The sequence below is a fragment of the Cervus canadensis genome, chromosome 26, assembly GCF_019320065.1.
Source record: "Cervus canadensis isolate Bull #8, Minnesota chromosome 26, ASM1932006v1, whole genome shotgun sequence".
Classification (NCBI taxonomy): Eukaryota; Metazoa; Chordata; class Mammalia; order Artiodactyla; family Cervidae; genus Cervus; species Cervus canadensis.
Window position 1 is genome coordinate 28,702,993 of NC_057411.1, and position 19,715 is coordinate 28,722,707.

The window sequence follows — 19,715 nt, forward strand, 5'->3', positions numbered from 1 at the left end:
ACACGAGTGAGCAGGAAAGGAAATAACTTACAGAACGTTTGTTATGTATTTTCCCCACACCGTTGATGGATGGAGATGAAGAGGCAGAATGTGAAGGGGAGAGTGTGGAGATTAATGTAGAGTTTTGTTGTTGTTGTTCAGTCGCTAAGTCGTGTCTGACTTTGCAGCCCCGTGGGCTTCTGCATCCCAGGCTTGGTGTGCTAGAGAATTAGTGGCCCAGCAAAGGCCAGGCCCGGTCAGAACCCAGTGTTGGGGAAGGGTCAGCCAGGCAGAGGAAGGTGGGGCTGCTGGGCTAGATTTGCCACCTCCTGGTACAGGAGAGAATCACTTTTCCATACTAAACTCATACAATTTCTTTTCTTTTTAAATATGTATTTACTTACTGACTTATGACTCTGCTGGGTCTTTGTTCCTGCACACCAGCTTTCTCTAGTTGTGTTGAGCAGGGTCTGCTCTTGAGTTGCAGTTCAAGGGCTTCTCATTTCGGTGACTTCTCTTGTTTTGGAGCACGGGCTCTAGGCTCACGGGCTTCAGCAGTTGGGGCTCTCCGGTTCAGTAGTTGCCTGAACAGGTTCAGGACCTGTTGGCCTGAGACATGTGGGATCGTCCCAGACCAGGGATTGAACCCGTGTCCCCTGCACTGGCAGGCCATTGGACCTCCAGCGAAGTCCCTCTTGTGGCTTCTTAATGGGGATTTGAGTTGAGGTGATACGAGGTGTCTGCTCTGTACCAATTGGGGGCCACAGTTCCTTGGCAAAGACTGTTTTCCTTTGCTTTTGTGGCTGACCTGTAACTCACACTTGGATGTCTAGGAGCTGGCTGGCCACACATCTACCTCCCACAGTGTGCCCGAGGCAGCCTGCGTGCAGTGTGGGCAGACTCTGTCCCTGGGATCTGAGCTGCCTTTCGGATGGGAGGAGGTTATTTTCTTGGAATCGCTTTAGAGATGGTTTTGTGAGATCTGGGCTGGTTTCCTGGGACAGAGCTCCTGTGTATCATGCGAGAGTGAATGGAGACCCCAGACAAAGGACTTCTAACTGAGATGTTCACTTCTAGCCAGGTTTGCACCATTTAATCCTGCCGTGGGGGCTTGTGAAACTGACCCTCTTCAGCCACGGGAATGTGCTTTCTGAGGCATTGTAGAGGATCCCTTTTTGTGTATACAGGTTCAGCTGATAGAAAAGTGAAGTCGCTCAGTCGTGTCCGACTCTTTGTGACCCCATGGACTGTAGCCTACCATGCTCCTCTGTCCGTGGGATTTTCCAGGCAAGAATACTGGAGTAGGCTGCCTTTATAGAAACTTGACCCCAAAATAGCCTCAACACAGTCAAGCCTGCTCCGCTTGCTAAGCTGGAGGAAAATGGTAGCTGATAGTGGCAGAGGCCATCTTTATTTTTCATAGAGGTTTTCTCTGCTCATCCCCACCCCCCCACCCCCATAGACATGGAACAGAAGGAACCACAGAACAACGGGACACATGTGCTTCCACCCTCATTCAAACCTGGGCAGCATTGAAGCGTGAGGGGGCATCAGTCTGGGTTCAGGTCTTGGTCCTGCTACCACTGGACTTCTTAACTTGTCTGGGCCTCAGGTTCTTTATCTGTAAAATGAGGAATTGGGCTGGATCAGGGCAGAATAAGATCTAGTAGGAGTACTTTTTCCAGAATGTGCCACCCAGGAAATAAATGCGGTAGGTTCTATGAACCGTGTAGTCACTGTCCAATCATTCAGTTCCACCGTTTTAGGATGAAAGCAGCCAGCGACCCTAACTAAAAGAACACGTGTGGTTGCGTGGCTGTAAAAAAGATATTCACATCCTAAAAGTGGAGGGTTGTGTTTTAATGTTTGGTGGGACTTTTTAAGACTTCAAGCCCAGGAGACAGCATCTCAAGTAACCCTGAGAGAACTGCTCTGAGGAGACCAGGGGAGGATCCATCAGGTTATATGGAAGTTTTGCCACAAAGGGCAGGTAGTCTGAACTGATTATTGTTTATTAAAGGAACCCAGATAACCCAAGTGAAGGAATTTAGTGCTTCTCTGTGTATGGGAAGATGCAAGAGCCTGGACTCACTGAAGTCGTCCCTGTCACTTGCATTTTGGCTGTCCCAGGCCAGTATCCTGTGTTTTTCACGTCCAAAGCTCCCTTGGGGCTCACAGCGGGGAGTGGCTGCAGTCTGATGGCTGCTGGATCGCAGGTATTCTTCCTGAGTTCCCTCGGGGCGCACCAGCTCACCTTGAAGGACTAATCGCTGATGACTGTGACATCCTTGTTTTCTGATATGGCTGGAAATATTCCATTTCTCAGCTGTGTTCCAATAAAACTGTAGTTAGAAAAACAGGAGGGGCCAGATTTCCCCCTCAGGCTCTAATTTGGCAACCCCTAGATTACTAGATCATCACTTGGAGCCAGTGAGCTGCTTGCAGAAGTTAGACTGCATGTGACTATTTCCTAAGTCTGTTAGAGGTAGTTTACATCCCCAAATGTTAATCGTTCAGCACATCTGTGTTCTTTTTAACTCTGGAATTTGGAGTCTGTAACGCAGGCCCCTGGATGGTGAGGGTTTCCTGCTGCTGCCCCTGTCTCTGCATTTGAACAACAGTTTCTCCTGCAAGGCCAGGGTAGTGCCCACCACGAGGAGCATTTCTGGGTGAGTCCAGCTGGCTTTGCCTGGCCTGGCAGAGCCGGGTCCAGCCCACTGCTCCGGCCTCCCGATCCGGTGGTGGAGGTTCCTTGAGATTTGGAGAGAACATGCTTTATTCACACATCTCCCCCTCCCCATTTGGTTCCATTTCTACTGGCCTGAGGGTTCCTTTTTGAGGACAAAAAAGCAGGAAATATAGAATATTGGGCTGGCCAAAACATTTGGGTTTTATGTAAGATGGTATGGAAATCCCAATGAACTTTTTGGCCAACCCAATATATCTGTATCACCAAGGCCTTTACTCTTTCCCCTGTATAAGAAAATAAAAAATAGAAATAGACCTTCTAAAAATAAACACCTCCTACCACCTCAGTTCCTGGGAACCCTGGAAGCAGTTTCTCCTCTTAGAGACCCACTCACTCAACCTCAGGTGGCCCTCTTGGTACAGGCAAGATCCTTGGAATGCAAAAGTCAACTCTGAAATCACAAGTCTTGGCAGGTTGTAAGGTGAAAGGAACTTGGTTTTCCTCTCCTTGGAAACCACCACTTTACGAAGTGCCCAGTCTCTCTCCTGGAGGAGTTTCCAGCCTCCTGGGCACTTCTGTGGGCCTGACCCTGAGGGTCCACTGCGTGAACAATGACACAGTTAAGGAAAAGCAAAAGCCACAGTTAATTTGAGGGATTTCCTAGAATTTCACCATCGAAGTCATCACGCCTGGATGCTCATAGAAGACATTTTTTCCCTGTGCATTTAGGGTGAGGGTGGAGGAGTATCAGTGAAGGGCTCCAGGCTTTTATGTTCTCGAAGTAGAGGATTCCTTCTCGGGTGTGCAGTGAAGGCCATCCTCCCCTCTGGGCGCCCCTTGTGTTTGTACCACTTGTTCATAAAACTGGTCTGTAAAGCCGAGGCTCATGAGTGGCGGCTCCCCTGAGTGTTACACCAAACCAGGAGTCAGGCTAGCACAGGGCCAGGCCACATCTGAGCCTTGGAAGTGAGTCCCAGGCACAGAAGCCAAGTCTCTGCCCGGTACTGTCCTTCAACCTACCCGCATTCAGAGTTGCGTGTCTTTTGTCTTGTGGCAGAATCTTTCCGTCACTATGCATACACATCTCCAGGTGTCAACCTGCTTTTTCTTTTTTTAAAAAAATGTTTATTTTGGCTGCACCAGGTCTTAGTTGCAGCATGTAGGATCTAATTCCCTGACCAGGGATCGAACCCGGGCCCCCTTGCATTGGGAGCTTGGACCAGGGAGGTCCCTTCCTGCTTGTCCTGGTGCGCATCTTTTCCACCACTGCCCTGCAGCCTTGGAGCACATGCTCCACTCCAGCCAGAGCACCCGTGCCTTCCCAGGACTCGGGTCCCCCATACCTGGGCCCCTTTCTGGCTGGCATTTGGGGAGGAAGTGGGGGTGGGATGTTGCACAGAAGAGGGGATGGGTCCTGTCCCTGCCGCTCGTCTCCTGGGACGCCACTGCCCTCTTCCCAGCACTTCTTGCACACCTCCAAACGCCACCTTCTCCTTCCCTCTACCTGTCAGGTCATATATAGTGCTCTTTACTGCCCTTCTCTCGAGGTCACACAGTTTTCAGTCCCTGGAGACTTACTTGTTTTTAGGAGCACCAAGGCCTTGCTTCTCCGGCCATGGGGGGGGGGTGAGCTCCCACCCGAGCGAGGTGGCTGAGGTGCACGCCCCAGCTCTGTCATTTCTTCATTGTGTGACGTGCACAGATTACTAAGCTCCTCTGTGTCTGAGTTTCTCCGTCTATGAAATGGGTGGTGATAATAATACCCGCTTCACTGTGTGGTTAGGATGACACATTTTCGTGTGTACTTTCCTCCACTAGCCCCGGTGACGTGTGGGCCTCCAGCCTGCCCTCCCCTGCTGGTCCACGAGGCGTGGCAGGGTGAGAGCCGTGCTGCGGGACTTCCCGAGTGAAGGATGGGCTGGAGTGTCAGCGCTTGTTCTCCTCTGCCTTGACCTCTGTGGGCAGAGCCATCTTCTACCCAGAGCTGCTGAGAGAAAGTGAGAAAAGCCTGTGTTTCCAGCTGGCTTAATGCCTCATGAAAATATTGTTCACTTCTCCCCTCGGAAAAGGGTATTAGTAAGTACAATTACAAAGGAAGTTAGAAGAGCTAAAAATTGCAAAAGGTGTCATCCCCGTAGGCATCTGAGTGGATACTATAGGGCCAGTTCCTCTAGACTGGGGGTCACTGGCTGGAGGCATTGGGGAGGGTGTCCAGTGTCTCTCGGTCACACATGGATTTCCGCAGGTGCCTGGGGAGTGTCATCTGGGGATGCATGTCTAAGAAATTTTCTGCATTGGAGTCCTTGGAATAGGGTTTCTCTTTCAACATGTTGCTTGTCATTTCCAGTGTCAGAGCTCCAGAGCCGCTTCCCATCCCCGGATGCAGCCATCTCATAAGCAGCCGGTGTTCAGATCGTCTAGCTGTAGTAGCATCATTCTATCCTTTCTCTGGGATACATTGTTTTCCAACTTGGGGCTGCAGACTTTACTATGAAATATGTTCTGCGTCATGATTCAATATACACATTTCATGAAACAATATCTACTCTTCATGTTTGCACTGCATTCTGTTTTTTTTTCTGTCCTAGTCTCTAAACCTTTTCTTTTAACAGATGGGTTAAGACTCTCGACTGGGTCGTGACTCAGTTTGAAAATGGATCTCCTGAAACAGGAGCCCAGGCTAGGCTGTGTCTGGGACTGGCAAAGGCAGAGTCATTCTGAGAGTTCTCAGAATTCCGAGTAGTGTTACCCAAAGGAGATTCTCCTTGTGGGTCACTTAATAAAACTTTCCATGATTAAACAGATTTGGGGGGCTCTAAGTTAATCAGCTTAAACAGGTTTTTGTTTTGTTTTTAAACTAAACGCCTTTTCAGAGCACTTAAGACAAGCTGTGGTTGGCAGACTAGTTACTGTCCAGTCACCTGGAACCATTTAAGAAGTACAGAGATCTCTTTGCCTTCGCTGGACATCCTGAGCCAGCATCTCCAGGAGTGGAGTTTAGAAAAGTCCAGTAAAACCTGCCCAGGCAATGCTGACATGCTGCAGGGCTTGGGAGCCCCTGCACTCTGGGGCTCTCCTAAAGAGAGGTCAAGGTCACACACTGCACCTTCCTTTTGTTCTTTCAACCTGGGATCCCTTCTTTTGAAGATTTCTTGAAATTAGTGGTCTCTGGAACACATTTTGGGTCATGTTTCTTGGTCGTGTTTCTGTAATATTGGCTTGGCCAACAAGTTCATTTGGATTTTTTCCTAACATCTCAACAGAAAAACCCAAATGAAACTTTGGCGAACCCAATGGGTGTTCCACTGCTTGTTAGGAAAGGGAGACGTATTCATTATCTTAAAATCAACAAAAACTGGGTTCCCTCCCACAATTTATTAGCAGGGACAAGTCATCCTCTGCCTTTGGCGATTCTTACCCAAGTAATGGTGTTGAGTTTATTGGAAGCTAGCAAAGAAAATCAAATTTTAAAATTATTTTGTACCTTTATTATCCATTCATTTCTCTTATCTGTGGCTGTATAGCTTAAATGTCAAGTCCAAATATTGCTGTTAATGTTGGCTACGCTTACTTTTTTGTTCTAAGATAATGTGAAAGCCAAATATATCTCCAGAAACTTGAAACTGGTAATTGTCCTTTACTGGGTAGTGTTGATACTCTTGAAAGCAGGAGAACTTATTTTTCAGCAGCCAGTAAAAGCACTGACTATAGAAATAGAAACAACCCTAATTAAGACATTTGTAAGTATGTTGCTATTTTCCCTCCTCCCACCCTTCACCTGTATGTCCTTTTTCTCCTTCGACATGGACAAGTGTGGATGCTGGGGTGGCTCTGCATGGAGCCTGGGGTCATCCACAGGTGCTTTTCATTTTGGAACCTGCTCTATGGATGAAATTGGTCCCTGGGTAAAGGTGGACAGTTCTGCAGACTTGGGTTACTATAACAACTCTTGTTCTAGGGTTAGTTCAAGGGAGAGCTAGAAATAATAATTTACCCACAAATGTTTCTCTGTGTGGGTGTCTGTTTTTCTAAGTTGTGTCACTAACGGTGCTTTTTCTGTAAATATATTTGTTCTGATTTGGAGGTGAAACTGAGTCCATGGCATTTGCTTTAAAATATCGGGCCCTAAGTTCTGTAGACAGTCAGGAGGTGGATGAGGTTTAAAATAAAAGTAAAACTCCTCCCTGCTCTATTTACAATTCATAATATCACTTGAAGAGTAGTAATTTTCTATAATATCTTTAAACATAGTCTTGTCTCTTTAAATGGTTCACTGAGTCTGTTTTCTAAACTGGGGGTTGGAGGGAGCTGAGTGGGGGAGATGACATTTATCCAGCACTAATGTTATGTCAGATGCTTTCCTCGGTCTACCCACATTCACCTCCCATAATAATATCCCCGGAAGGCATTGTATCCACATTTATGTAGAGGACATTGAGCTGAGAGGCTGTGCCCTTCCTCAGATCGATCAGTAAACTGCTGTGAACCCCAGATCAGCCCTGATAGCTCTGTCGGCTCTAGTGCCCATGCATGTCTCTCCCCACACCCCCTCCACCTTCTAAAATTCTGATCATGTCTTCAGTGACCGCCTGGTACTGATCTGGGAGACACTGGCCCTCCCAGGCTGCCCCTGTGAGTATGCACAGCAGACGGCTTGGTCAGTAAGAGACATCCCATTAATGCTAGGGTCTTCCCTGGTGCCTCACTGGTAAAGAGTCCGCCTTCCAATGTAAGAGACTCAGGTTTGATCCCTGAGTGGGAAAGATCCCCTGGAGAAGGAGAAGGCAACCCGCTCCAGTATTCTTACCTGGGGAATCCCATGGAGAGAGGAGCCTGGCAGGCTACATACAGTCCATGGGGTCACAAAAGAACAGTGACTAAACAACATCAACGTTAGTGCTATACTGTGCTTACGGCCACATCTCTGGTTCCTATATGCTTGTCTTTCTGATCCTCACATAATTAAAAAAGATGGTGCCATTTTATGTGTCCCTGAACCTGGTAAGTGGCAGCCTTATCTGTTTTGAGGAAGCAGTTGGGTAGAAATTTTTCTGAAATGAAATTTCTTATCATGCAACTTCACAACACTGTCCTTGGTTTGTGACTTTTGAATAGTCTTCAGGAGACATATGAAGCAAAAAGGAATGAATTTCTGGGAGAACTTCAGAAGAAAGAAGAAGAGATGAGACAGATGTTTGTCATGAGGGTGAAGGAGAAAGAAGCTGAACTTAAAGAGGCGGAGAAAGAGGTGAGCTGTCTGTCCTGTGTCCAGGGGAGACACAGAGGAAATAAGCACTTGATACATGTATTGTATCAGAGGGGTGGCCTATCAGCTTGGTATGAAGAGTAGGACAGCCAGTCTCATTCCTGTTTCACAGATGGTAACGCTGAGTGTCCTAAAGATTAAGGGGTTTATTCAGTCACTTACCTACTTAGTAGCAAAGCCAAGACTAAAGCTAGATCTTAGATCTCTAGGCCTGATCCCAAAGCCCTTGTAGTTCCACCCAGGCCAGGGTAACTGCTTCCTAGATTTCTTTTTTATTTCTTTAAAAAAATTTTTTTAAGCAGTATTTATTGATTATATTAGTTTTATTTTGAGAAGTCTCTTAAAACACAAATTAGAGCTTTTCATCTATCACTGTTGATATGGAAGTTCTTTCTAATAATTAAGCAAACACACTAAATCATTACCACTTTAAAATAGTTTAAGCACACAAAATCTGCCTAAAACTGCACAGATAAACATATATTTGATTATATAACCATATATGCCCCTATTATTTAAATTAAACCAAGAACTTAATTTAGTTGCCACTAGATTAATGTAGTGTGGAAGCTTTTAAGATCACTTAATTAAATGTAAATGTATCCTTTTATTTACATTTGTTTCTTAAACATAATACCCTAAATATACTGCTAAATGTGTGCATAGTATATTGTAAAATAAATAACAGGGAACATTTTCAGACATACAAATTATTCCACATGGTGATGAGTAGTAATTTGTTTTCATCTTAAGTAATATTTTCATTACAGTAAGAGTTTTCACAGAGTTCAGAATGAAGGAATCAATTCTCTTCAGATTTTAAAATGACCCAGTTCTTTAGCTAATATAGCTTAATGAATATTACTCATTTTCTCCTGTTAAAAGATAAACTGAGGTATATTAAAATTTATAAGAGTGTTTGCATGGACATCAGTTGGAATTGGGCCCCATGGATTTCTAAGTAACACTTATCCCACTGAGAGAAAGAAATAGGTTTGCCTTGATGGTAGATAATGAGAAACCTAGAGTTCACTTAAGTAGCTAAGTACTCAACATAGTTTTGCTGCAGAGAAAGGAAAGTTGAGCCTTATTTGATGTTGGCTTTAAGTATCAAGTGAATGCTGGCTAAAAAATCTAGAATCATTCAGTAAGGACATTTCCCTCCATCCCTCCTTCCCTTTCTCTTCCTACCTCCCCAACCCTCCTTCTGCCTCCCCAACCCTCCTTCTGTCTCCCCCTGTTTTTGTTTCTGCATTATGATTATTTTTCTAAATTCAATTTGTCAAGGTTCAGAAATTTCTCCACATGCTCTTCCTATTTGAATAGTATGTATACATCTATCTGTAGTCATTATGTCAGTCTCTAAGTAAATATATATTACCTATTTTGAAAAGGATGAGAAGTAATGAACTACTCTTAACATCAGGTAAGTTTCTTACTAGGAGCATGGATGATTTTAATTTTCTTCTTTATGCTTTTTACAATGAATATGTATTTTATCATCTGAAAAACTGCACAGAGATTTCCCTTCGTCCTAAAGGATCCTAAAGTCTCAATAGAACACAGGGCTCCACAGGATGCTCTTCACACCTCTGCCTGGCTCAGCCCTAGATGGTACCCTCTGGGATCTGGACCACAGGCAGCATCACGTGTGTGTTTCTGAATAGAGGCAAGCATCCCAGCCCCTCCCTCAAGCTTGTTCTCTTCCTCTCCTTTCCAGCTCCATGAGAAATTCGACCTCCTCAAGCGGACGCACCAAGAAGAGAAGAAGAAAGTGGAAGACAAGAAGAAGGAGCTGGAGGAGGAGGTGAACAATTTCCAGAAGAAGAAGGCAGCCGCCCAGTTGCTCCAGTCCCAGGCCCAACAGTCTGGGGCCCAGCAAACCAAGAAAGACAAGGATAAGAAAAAGTAAGCGGGTGTCACCCCCACGCAGCGGGGCTCTCTAACAGTTTATTCCTCTTGCATGTCTCTACTTTCCCCATTTGCAGACTGGAAACTGGTCTGTTACCAGAAAGATAAAAGCAAGTATTTTCTCTACAATGCAGGGGAGACGATAAAGGTTTTTAAAGTATTTCTAAAGGGTACACAAACGCTCATGTCTAAAACTTGACCACACGATCAAGCAATCAGGACTGGAGTCACCTGTCATCTCCAGTAGCATCTTCTGCACCCACACTAGGACTCTCGAGAAGACAGTGTATTTCTCTTCACTACTCTCTGGAGACAATCCTCCTGGCTCTTGATGAAAGAGCATCCTAAAATTATGATTGTTAGAATTATTTTTCTATTCTCTCTTGTAAGGCCTGAGAAGCCAGTTATTGACAGTCTTGTTCCCAAAATGAAAGATTCAGAAGAACTGCCAGTGGCCACTAGTTTTCCTCTGAACAGGCTGATGAATTGTTTTATTGTGAAAATGAAATCAAAATGCCCATCCCATTAAGACACTTCCACCAGCTCTCAAGACATACCTGTATCCACACACACAAAGAAGAATTTTTTTTAATATAGCCATGATTTAATGTGCCGAGGGGTCAGACTCTGCTCCTGAGTTGTCACTCCCTATGATATTCCAACAGCAGTGGCCTGAAGCCAGTGGGAGATTTGGGCCTGCCTTGAAATTCTCCTGTGTTTTGAAGCATTATGGCAAATCACCTGAAAGACTCGAGGGTGCCGTTTTATGACAATTATTGTCGGTCTGACAGTAAGCACAGTGGTCAGTAAGTTACTTTAGAAGAAAACCTTAGTGGCGGCTGGGTAGGGAGCCCATGGGTACCACCCTCCTTTGTTTAACACGCGGCCCTCTGAGGGCAGCAAGGAGACAACTCGGAGCGTGTTTCAGGATTCCTGCTCTCCACACTCGGATGCTAAGGTGCTAGGGGAGAGGCTGACAACTAAGTAAACACTCAAAACACTAGAGCAGGCAGAAAGTTAGGTTCTTAGACGTAATATGGCAGACAGGCTGGAGCCTTCGTGGTCATCGAGTCTGATCAGTGGACAGTGAGCACGGTAGTGAGGTGTTCACATCTCGGTCGATGTGCAGACTTGCCTGCCCAAGGAATATTGTTATGTTGCCTGTGGTAGAAACCAACATGCACTGCTCCAGTGACGTGCAGAGAGAGTTTGCAGTTCTCCTCTGCAGACCTTGACTTTCCATGCTCTGAGCCAGCAAGCAACGTGTGAAGGGAGCCAGGGAGCAAGCAGATGTTCTAAGCAATAGAAGGTAGTCGGTGTAGGTGAGCTGTGGCGTTGGGGTTGGTACAGAATGGGGTTGGTACAGACCCAAGCGATGGAAGGACTCCAGGGGCTGAAAATTGACTCATGCTGGATTAATCCTGAGCCTGACAGCTGCCTAGATTATAATCCAGTTGAAGAACGTGCTTTGTAGTAGCTCTACACGTTGGGGGCAGTGTCGTTCACCAATGGTGATGATCCCCATGCAGAGGCAGAGATTAGTGATTCCTTTAGGGAAGACACAATGAAAGCCGTTTGGCATCATACCCTTGTTGATCCAAACCAACCCAGGATAAAAATAGGGTGTGTGTGTGTGCACGCGTGTGTGTGTGTGTACACATCTATAGGCATGAATGAAATAGAAAAAAGCTGCTGACTCATGGTTTAGGTAACCCAAAGTCAAGTTTTCTTACCCTGAAGCACAAAGTGAGTAAAAGGTACACGTTTTAGGACTAAAAATGTTTATAAAAGACCAGCATCGTTCCAAGGATATCTCACTTATACTGGATGTGCCTTTAAGCAATAAATATTCCAGGAGCTGATCAGCATCGTGCCTCCATGTTCATTAATGTGGAGGAGTCTATTAACAGACTTCTCCGTGTAAGGAGGTTTTTCTTATCCTTTAGAATGTTTTAGATTATTTTCTTCCCAGCCTTGGGCCTTAGCCATGTATAATGCTTTTCAAGTTTATGTGAAGTGTGTGTGAATTCTATTTTAGCCTTATTTATACATTCTCAGTTATTATTAATGGAGTTAGACTTAATTTGGTGCGCAAGAGTCACCATATTTTGTGCCTGACAACAGCACGAACTTTTTGGTAACTTCTTCTAGGCGCTTAAGATTTTCCCACTTTCCCATTTGAACAATGAAAGCAATTGCCAGTTGGAGGCTGGAAGGGTAAAAGTGGGGGGAAAAAAATCACTTCTCTTACTGCCAGTGGAGACTGTTGGTTAGAGAGGACCACAGACAGACAGTGACCAGGGGAACGAGGACAGTACTTTGAAAATACACGAGGCTCTTTCCTCCTTGTGTAGCTAGAGGAGGTGCTGGAGTCGCCATACATGCCGCATGGGAGCTGTTTGAGGGAGAAAATTTAAAAAGAGATGCGTGTTTATTCACCTGCTATGCTTCCACCTCAGAGCTTAACTAAGTTTTTCTAATAGTTTGAAATTCTGTTGTTTTTTTTTTCCTATTCTAATGACACGCTCCCTCTTTAACGTAGGTAAGGCTTTGTACTTCCTCCTTGACCTGTAGTGGCATGAGATCATATAACATGTCCTAAGATTTCAGACAAGGTAGAACTAACCCTGGTACTGCCATTAACTGGACCCCACCTCCTGCCATCTCTGGCCACCAAGTCACTTTCCCTGCTCGCGGCTACACCTCAGTGGTGGGAGTGCCCGAGGGTAAGTTGTTCCGTAGACAGTGTTCATCTTTTCTGAAAACTTTGCCAGCCGGCAGTTTTGGGGGTTTAAAGACGCATCCATTCCAAAAAGAAAGTTTTAAAATCTCATTTTAAAACTATACCTGGCATCTGATAATGACAGTTTACACAATCATCCACTCATTTTTTTCTTTTTTAAAACATATTTTGATTCTTGCTAAGGAATGAAGTTGCATGTTTTGTATTTGCCTAAAATGAGACGTGTGGATCTTGAACTTGGCACTGCTTTATACCCAAGAGGGGGAAGGCTCCTGGCATTGCTGTAACCATATAATGATTGTCCTTTTTTTTCCCCTCCCAAGTAGATCGATAGCATGTCCTCCATCCACTATATTCCAACTGCCAAATTATTTGTTCAAAGACGTTTATTGTATATTTGTTTATTCTCTGACTCTAGCAGCTCAGAAATGTTATTTTAAGCTCCTATTCAGTACTGCTGTGATGCCCAAATCTAATAGATCATGGTTTTGTGTTATTTGAGAAAATGAAAAATCAAACCGCAAATCTTTCCAGTAGAACATGTAATGGTTTCAAGAAGTCACTTGTGAATTCCGAATGACCTGCAAATGGAAACTAACCATGTGTTCTTTAATTCAATATTAAAATTTTGCTTTTGCTTGTCATGTAGTATATAGCTTACTCAAATTTTTGGTTTTAATTTCTGTCGATTCCATAATCATTGCATGAGCATTCACCATCACCGAATGCTGGTGCTGGCGCTCCTAATTTTCCTTCTTTTAATTTATTATTATTTCTAACTTTTTTGTTTTGTTTTTTAACTTGCAGTGCAAGCTTCACATAAAGCCTGGCAAGCCAAGGATGGTCCGCATTCACCTGCTTTTGCAGTAATATTGTATCTCTGCCATCTGTGTCCTTTTGTTTTATTTTTATTTTTCCCCCCTCCCCAGACACCATATAACTATTAACTCATTTTGCTGAATGTTGTTGGGTGGTGGAAAATGAGAGAACAAGGGAGTCACAGCAAAAGCTATGTGCAGTGGGACTTTGTTTCTGGAAACGCAAATGACTTGCCGTTTATGCCTGTTCAGAGTGGCGGCAGCAAGCATGCCTGTCCTGTGACTCGTGTGTTGCTTGGGATCAAGGGAAGGAGGCTAAATTCCTCCATGTACGTCTGACAGGAAACTTCTCACCACCTCAGCAGCTGAACTGTAAACCTGAATAGCCCTGACAACTTGCTTTTCTTGATTATTCATCTCCATGATGGAAAGGCTCTGAACCCCTTCTGATTCTTCTCCTCACCTGCCCCAAACCAAGGTAGCTTTGTATGTAGGCAGAACGGTGGGTGGTAAGCTTTACCTGACTTTTACCCTTGCATGGATTTTTTTTTATTACTATAACATTATTTGGCCTGAATTGGGGGTCTGTTCAGACTGGTTTGTCTCCTCTTATGGCTTTAAAAACATGTCTGAACCCCTACCTTAAGTCCTAGCCAAGTTGGACAGTAATAAGAAAACTGATTATATTTACTTGTGTCAGGGCAGCCTTGGCCCTCTCACAGATAGCCCTCTCCAAGGCTGATCATACAACGTTCTTAGTAGAAGAGTCTTCTTCTAAGATTAATGGGCTTTCTGCAACCTGTTTGCTACTAACAATACCCCATCTTTTCATAAACACACCTAAATCTGCTCTCAGTAGGCTGAGGGCGAAGGCCTAATGAATGACTCCAGGATATCAGTGCTTCGAATAACATTTTTCAATAATTCCAAGGAGAAATTTTCCAGAAATATTTAAAATAGAACATTTGTTATAAACTGTATCATCTTGCAGCACAAGTTTGAGGAGACTTTGTCATTTTAAGATAGAAATGGGAAGGGACATAACACAAACCCATGAGTCAAGAAAGCAGAAATCCAATTTCACCTCCCAATGTCCTTGCATATTTTGATACGTGGCCAAAAGAGGGATGAAGGAATAGGACATCTGGTCTTTCAAATCCAGTTGTCTTGAAGGAATGGCCTCACCAAGACTCGCTCAACTGCCCTCTTCGTTTAAGACCCATCACCCCATCAACAAGAATTAGGAATTAGTCACATTTCAGGACATAGACTGCATATGCCAGATTTATATGGAAAGGAGCATACCTAATTTCTTTTCGATACTTTTCCTTCTTGAGGCTTATCCTTTCAGTTTCTTAGTTATCCCCCCTCCCCCCATAAAAACAAAACACTCCCAGCTTCTCTCTGACTCCATAGTCTCCAACTTCTTACTTGAAAGAATAACATTTCTTATGAATCTGACCCTTCACCCCTGCGTTTTCCTTTTGGCCCTCCCTAGTCATCCATTAGGTGGGCTTCCCAAGTGGCTCAGATGATAAAGGATCCACCTGTAATGCAGGAGACCCAAGTTCAATCCCTGGGTTGGGAAGATCCCCTGGAGAAGGGTCTTCATTAAGTCATATGTTAAGTCACCCATTAAGTAAATAGAACACACATACACACTTAAAAAAAAAATTTTTTTTTTTTTAATAGTCAGCCTCTAGTTGATTCCAGTAAATTTTTCAACCTTCTCTTTATCCTCAATGACACTCTTATGGGAAAGAAGGAATGGGCTTCCATGAACTGATTTAGACTTAATTAGGCAAAGCAAGGAATCAGTTTTCATGGATGTTCAAACTAAGCTGGGATAGAAACTGCCAACCAGAAGCAGCAATAGAGGTATAAAGACAGGCTTTAGAAGCTCCTGGATCAGTGTTTTTTGCTTTTGTTTTTGAATGATTCTAGTCTGAAGCTAGCTGTGCCGCAGCCAAACGTTAGGTGGCATGCTGATTCTAACCGTGGGCTGAATTTGCTCAGACGCTGTGCCCCAGACAGAAGCTTGAATACTAGTGCTGTATGCTTGTTCCAACCATTGCTTGTGTGCGCATTTTTGTGCCTTGTAACAGGAAATACACTTCTAAATCCTAAGAATGCGTCCCTTGAAAATAACCATTTTACATGCATCACCTAAAGCCTTTTTAAAGTGAGCCCAACCGTGAAAGGCATCCAGCTGACTTTTTGATTCCAAGATTGTTGATTGATTTTTTCCCCCATTAAATTTTTCACAGAAAAACAAATCATGGAGAGTCAGGGAATAAAAAGTCAAAAGAAACATAAAAGCTCTCTTTTTTTAAAAAAACTGCGTTGCTTCTGAACTTTTTTCTGCCCCTGCTCCCTGGCCCTGTTTGGTTTGTTATTGCTGCCCTCTCTTCTTTCTGTATCTGTGCCTTTTTTCACAGTAGTCCTTGGCTCTGCACGGAGTAAATGATACCCTCAAATCTAATTGGATATGCTTTCGCCTCTGCATGTAAGTACAGTAGTAAGAAACCTTTGAGATCTTTTTGGCTTTTTAATTAGAGAAACAAATGGGATAGGTGGAATTCTTTTTTTTTTTTTTCCTGGATGGGGGTAGGGAGGTATTGGTTTGAGTAGCCTTTGTTTTCTTTTTTTTAAAGAAAGAAAACTATATTTTAAATGGCTCACATTTATCTCTTTTTCACAAGAAACACAGAGATTTGACTTTTCCTTGGTGTCAGTGTGGAAGTCAGAAATTATTAATCCCAGTCTGTGTTCTACATAGCGTTGTGGGTTCACTGGATATTATAGAAGGTCCTTGGGTCTTTTTTGTTGTTGTTTTTGGTTGTGCCATGTGATCCAGGACTTCAGTTCCCTGACCAGGGGTTGAACCTGAGTCCTCAGCAGTGAGAGCGTGAAGTTGTAACCACTGGACCCCCAGGGAAGTCCCAGAGGGTCCTTGGTTCTGACTGTGGAAGTAAAGCTACAGTGAGAAGCTACTATCTTCCACTAGAGAAAAACAAGAGAAAGTTTTTCTTCCTGTTACCCTGCCTTTATGGCGGCTTAGTTTTTTGGTGATCCTGGTTTAATGATCTTTCCCTTGTGCTAACTACTACCAGGGATCACCTCTTTTTTTTTTTTTTTTGCCAAGACAGCTCTTGCTGGCCCTTCCCCAGATCTTTCGTTCAACCATTATGACCATGCTTTTGCTTCTTCTGGACTTTAGATACCTATAACAGTTTTAAGAAGGATGTGATGGAAAAGCACTTATGAGAATTAATGGGCAGTTGAGAGACTACCTTTTCCCAGCTTAGGCTCTTTATTAATTGGTGAAGGTTTTGTCCAGAAAGGACGCCTCAACCAGGGAACATTAAACATCATGCCGGGCACAGGTTACTCATCTTCCTTCCCTGCTTTGTGATCTCACCAGCAATAACACCTCATATCTTGTGCACCTCAAACAAATAGACTTGGTTTCCCCACTTTCTTGACATATCCATCAGTGTTTCATAATACAGACTGTTGAATCAGGTTTCCAGCTGTTACCGACTCATGTCATACCGTCTCTGTGTGGTCCTCCCAAAACTGTGCATTGAGACCCCTTGCTTTGCCATTTGCAAGTGTCTGAAGTTGTCAAGTCTCAACTTCCGGAAGTCTTGGTTCTATTGACACGATACATATGTGCCGACTCTTTAGGGGGAAATGATGACGTACAAAGTCTAGATTGTATGTAGGTATGAAGGGAATTTTTAAAATAAATGGAAGATTAAGCTGTGAACAGCATTAGAACTTTGTCTATTCCTTAATTTTAAAATATGCTGATATGCCTTAAACTGTAGTTGTAGATCATTGTCATTTTGCTGTTGGAAAATAACCAATGTGTTTTTAAAACTGTTGTGTAATCTCCTTTCCATGTTAATGCAGAATTGTCATATATGTAAACTGCATGTTAGACACTTGTCTTTTTTAAAAAACTAAAACAATTGTATTGGTGTGAAGCATATCATTTTTTTCAAGTATGAAAGGAATCCCGTAGCAAACTTGCTCGGTCATTTGGTGTCTGTGGAGGTAGGAGCGTGGTGGACAGGTAATCTATGCATATATCACTAGTGCCAAGAACATAAAGTGGGGGAAAATATATTTTTACCCAAACACTGTGTGCCCTTTTGTGAGTTCTTTTTAGTCACTGTTTGATATACAAATGTACACGTGTTTATAGTACTGGATAAAAGAAATAGGGATGAAAGTGTCTCATGCTTTCCTGCTTTGTCTGGACTTCAAATGCTACCATCTGGGCAGCACCAGCTCCTCCAAGACGCTTGCCACGTGGTGTTCTGTACTTCATACACCGTCTCTGCCACCCTGTGTCCCCCATCCCCATCCCCTTCTACCCTGATTAGCACCCCACTGCCCCAGCCGAGGCAGCCTCCGCTTTCTCGGCCTCTGGTGCCAGTTCTGTTGCTGCTGTTCCCCACCTTAACTGATCATCCCTTTACTGACACACCACCGTTCTTTCAGTCTGTTGTAGAGAAGCTCCTTTTTTTTAAAAAAAAAAAAAAAGCATTTTAAGAATCAACTTTGAATCTGAACCTTTCTTTTTTCTCTTCTGTAGCTTCTTCTTTATGTAACCATCCTGTTGACAAGCCCTACTCTCTCCTAATGGACATAGAGCATTAGAAGAGCAGGAGCTGTCTGTTCACACGTGTTGGGGAAGAGTTACCTCATTTCCACCATCGCCTCCTGTTCTTTTTAAAGTCTGGGTCAAATATTGCACTGCTGTTTGTATTTGTCAATGTCTGTTTACAGACCACTGCCCGTAGTGGTTACTAAAATGACTTCTCATCACCAAAAACAGTAATAATAATACTCCTTAAAAGGAAATTGAGTGAAACAGAGAACTCGGGCTAAAACCCAAAGTAGCCATGTATTGGGATCTTGCTTAGCTGTCATGTTCTTGAAGCTGCTGACCCAAGAACTCACGGACTGAAGACAGCCTGGACCCTAGTCTGAGGGTCCACAAACTTGATCTCATGTAAACTCCAGACCTCTGTCCCATGAGCGACCTTCTGAACAGTCCCATCAGGACCCTCAACCATCCATCAGGTCATAAGATTGGGGCAACAATTTTCCTTCTTCTTGGTAGCTTGATGGGTTGTTTTGAAGTTTGGGGTATTTTTCTAAACATTTGATATTGCATGAACAAAGATGGCTGCAAGTTTTAAATTTGGAGTGTTCTATTGATACAATATTTTTATTTTTCAGCTGACCGTCTGCCTCTTGAGAGAGAGAAGTGGGCATCCTTCCTTTAAATTCAGGAACCATTGTTGTTTTCTTTGACTCTTTCTGTTACCTGCATCCTATATATAAGTTTTTGGGGTTTGGGATTCTGTTTTGGGGGAAAAAAATTTTTTTTTTCTACTTAGCCAGTTTGTTTTTATGTATTGATTATTCAGACTTAGTTTTGGTATCAAAATTATGCCAATTTTAAGCTCAAGGGGAAAGTTAAGTGACATTTAAGCCACAGAATTGTGTTTAAGATGCTCTCCTCAGCTCAAATACAGCAACAAATCCCAGTGCTGTCACTGGGATTTTGACCTGCAAGTCTTAATCATGTTTAAAATGTGCCAGTGTTGGGTAGGTGATTTTTCTGCCTCTGGGACTCAATTTATATTTAAAGGTACGTTAAAATAACTTTCTGGCCCATCCTTGCCTTTTTATTTATTGTGAAGCTCTTCTCTACCACGTGTCCAGAGTTTTTGTGTCCTGGACCATGGAAACAAACCCCCAAGTACATATCCCGTCCCAGACAACAGGAGCGTTGTTAACAATGGTTCTCATCCATGCCTGCCAGTCAGCCAGGTGGTTTTCTCCCCTCTTGTTTGCCAAAAGAGAAAAAAAAAAAAAATTTGCTGAAAACTGTTTAAAGTACACCCACATGCAAACACACACTTCTGGCGGTTGAGTCAGTGATTTCTCATGCTGACTCATTTGTGATGGGCTGGATTCAGGGCTAGGTTATTTTGTTAGCAGTCACCTCTTAGGGGCAATTTTTGTAGTTGAGGTGCCATTTCCAAATTCATTTCTATTTTAAAGCATGAACATGCAATTTTTCTACCTTTTCATTTCTTGTCAATAGTTTTTGCTTCCATCATTTTTCAGCCCCATAGCAGATGGATATTGGTTGCATGAGTTGTATTTGGTAAAGATCCTTAAGAGAGTTCCCCCCTTTATTTAAGAATGATAAACGTATGCTTTGGTTGAAAGGTGAAATGATGAAGCAACAGTGCCTGCCTCTTGAATCATTTGATTCTTGGA

At 43.5% G+C, this 19,715-nt stretch overlaps 1 protein-coding gene across 3 annotated transcripts in view; it reads left to right on the plus strand.

Moving 5' to 3' along the window:
- SEPTIN11 (septin 11) overlaps positions 1 to 19,088 on the plus strand; it is a 93,600-nt gene extending 74,512 nt beyond the window's left edge. Inside the window, exons 8-10 of one of the 3 annotated variants that reach the window (XM_043447730.1) lie at positions 7,784 to 7,916; positions 9,655 to 9,842; positions 13,396 to 17,384. In XM_043447730.1, coding sequence (XP_043303665.1) covers positions 7,784 to 7,916; positions 9,655 to 9,842; positions 13,396 to 13,411 — 337 coding nt within the window. In that variant the 3' untranslated portion in view covers positions 13,412 to 17,384. Of the gene's footprint in view, positions 1 to 7,783; positions 7,917 to 9,654; positions 9,843 to 13,395; positions 17,385 to 18,012; positions 18,632 to 18,662 lie in introns of those variants that run through there. The other 2 variants (XM_043447732.1, XM_043447731.1) reach the window with 2 other exon arrangements.
- Positions 19,089 to 19,715: the final 627 nt, after the last annotated feature.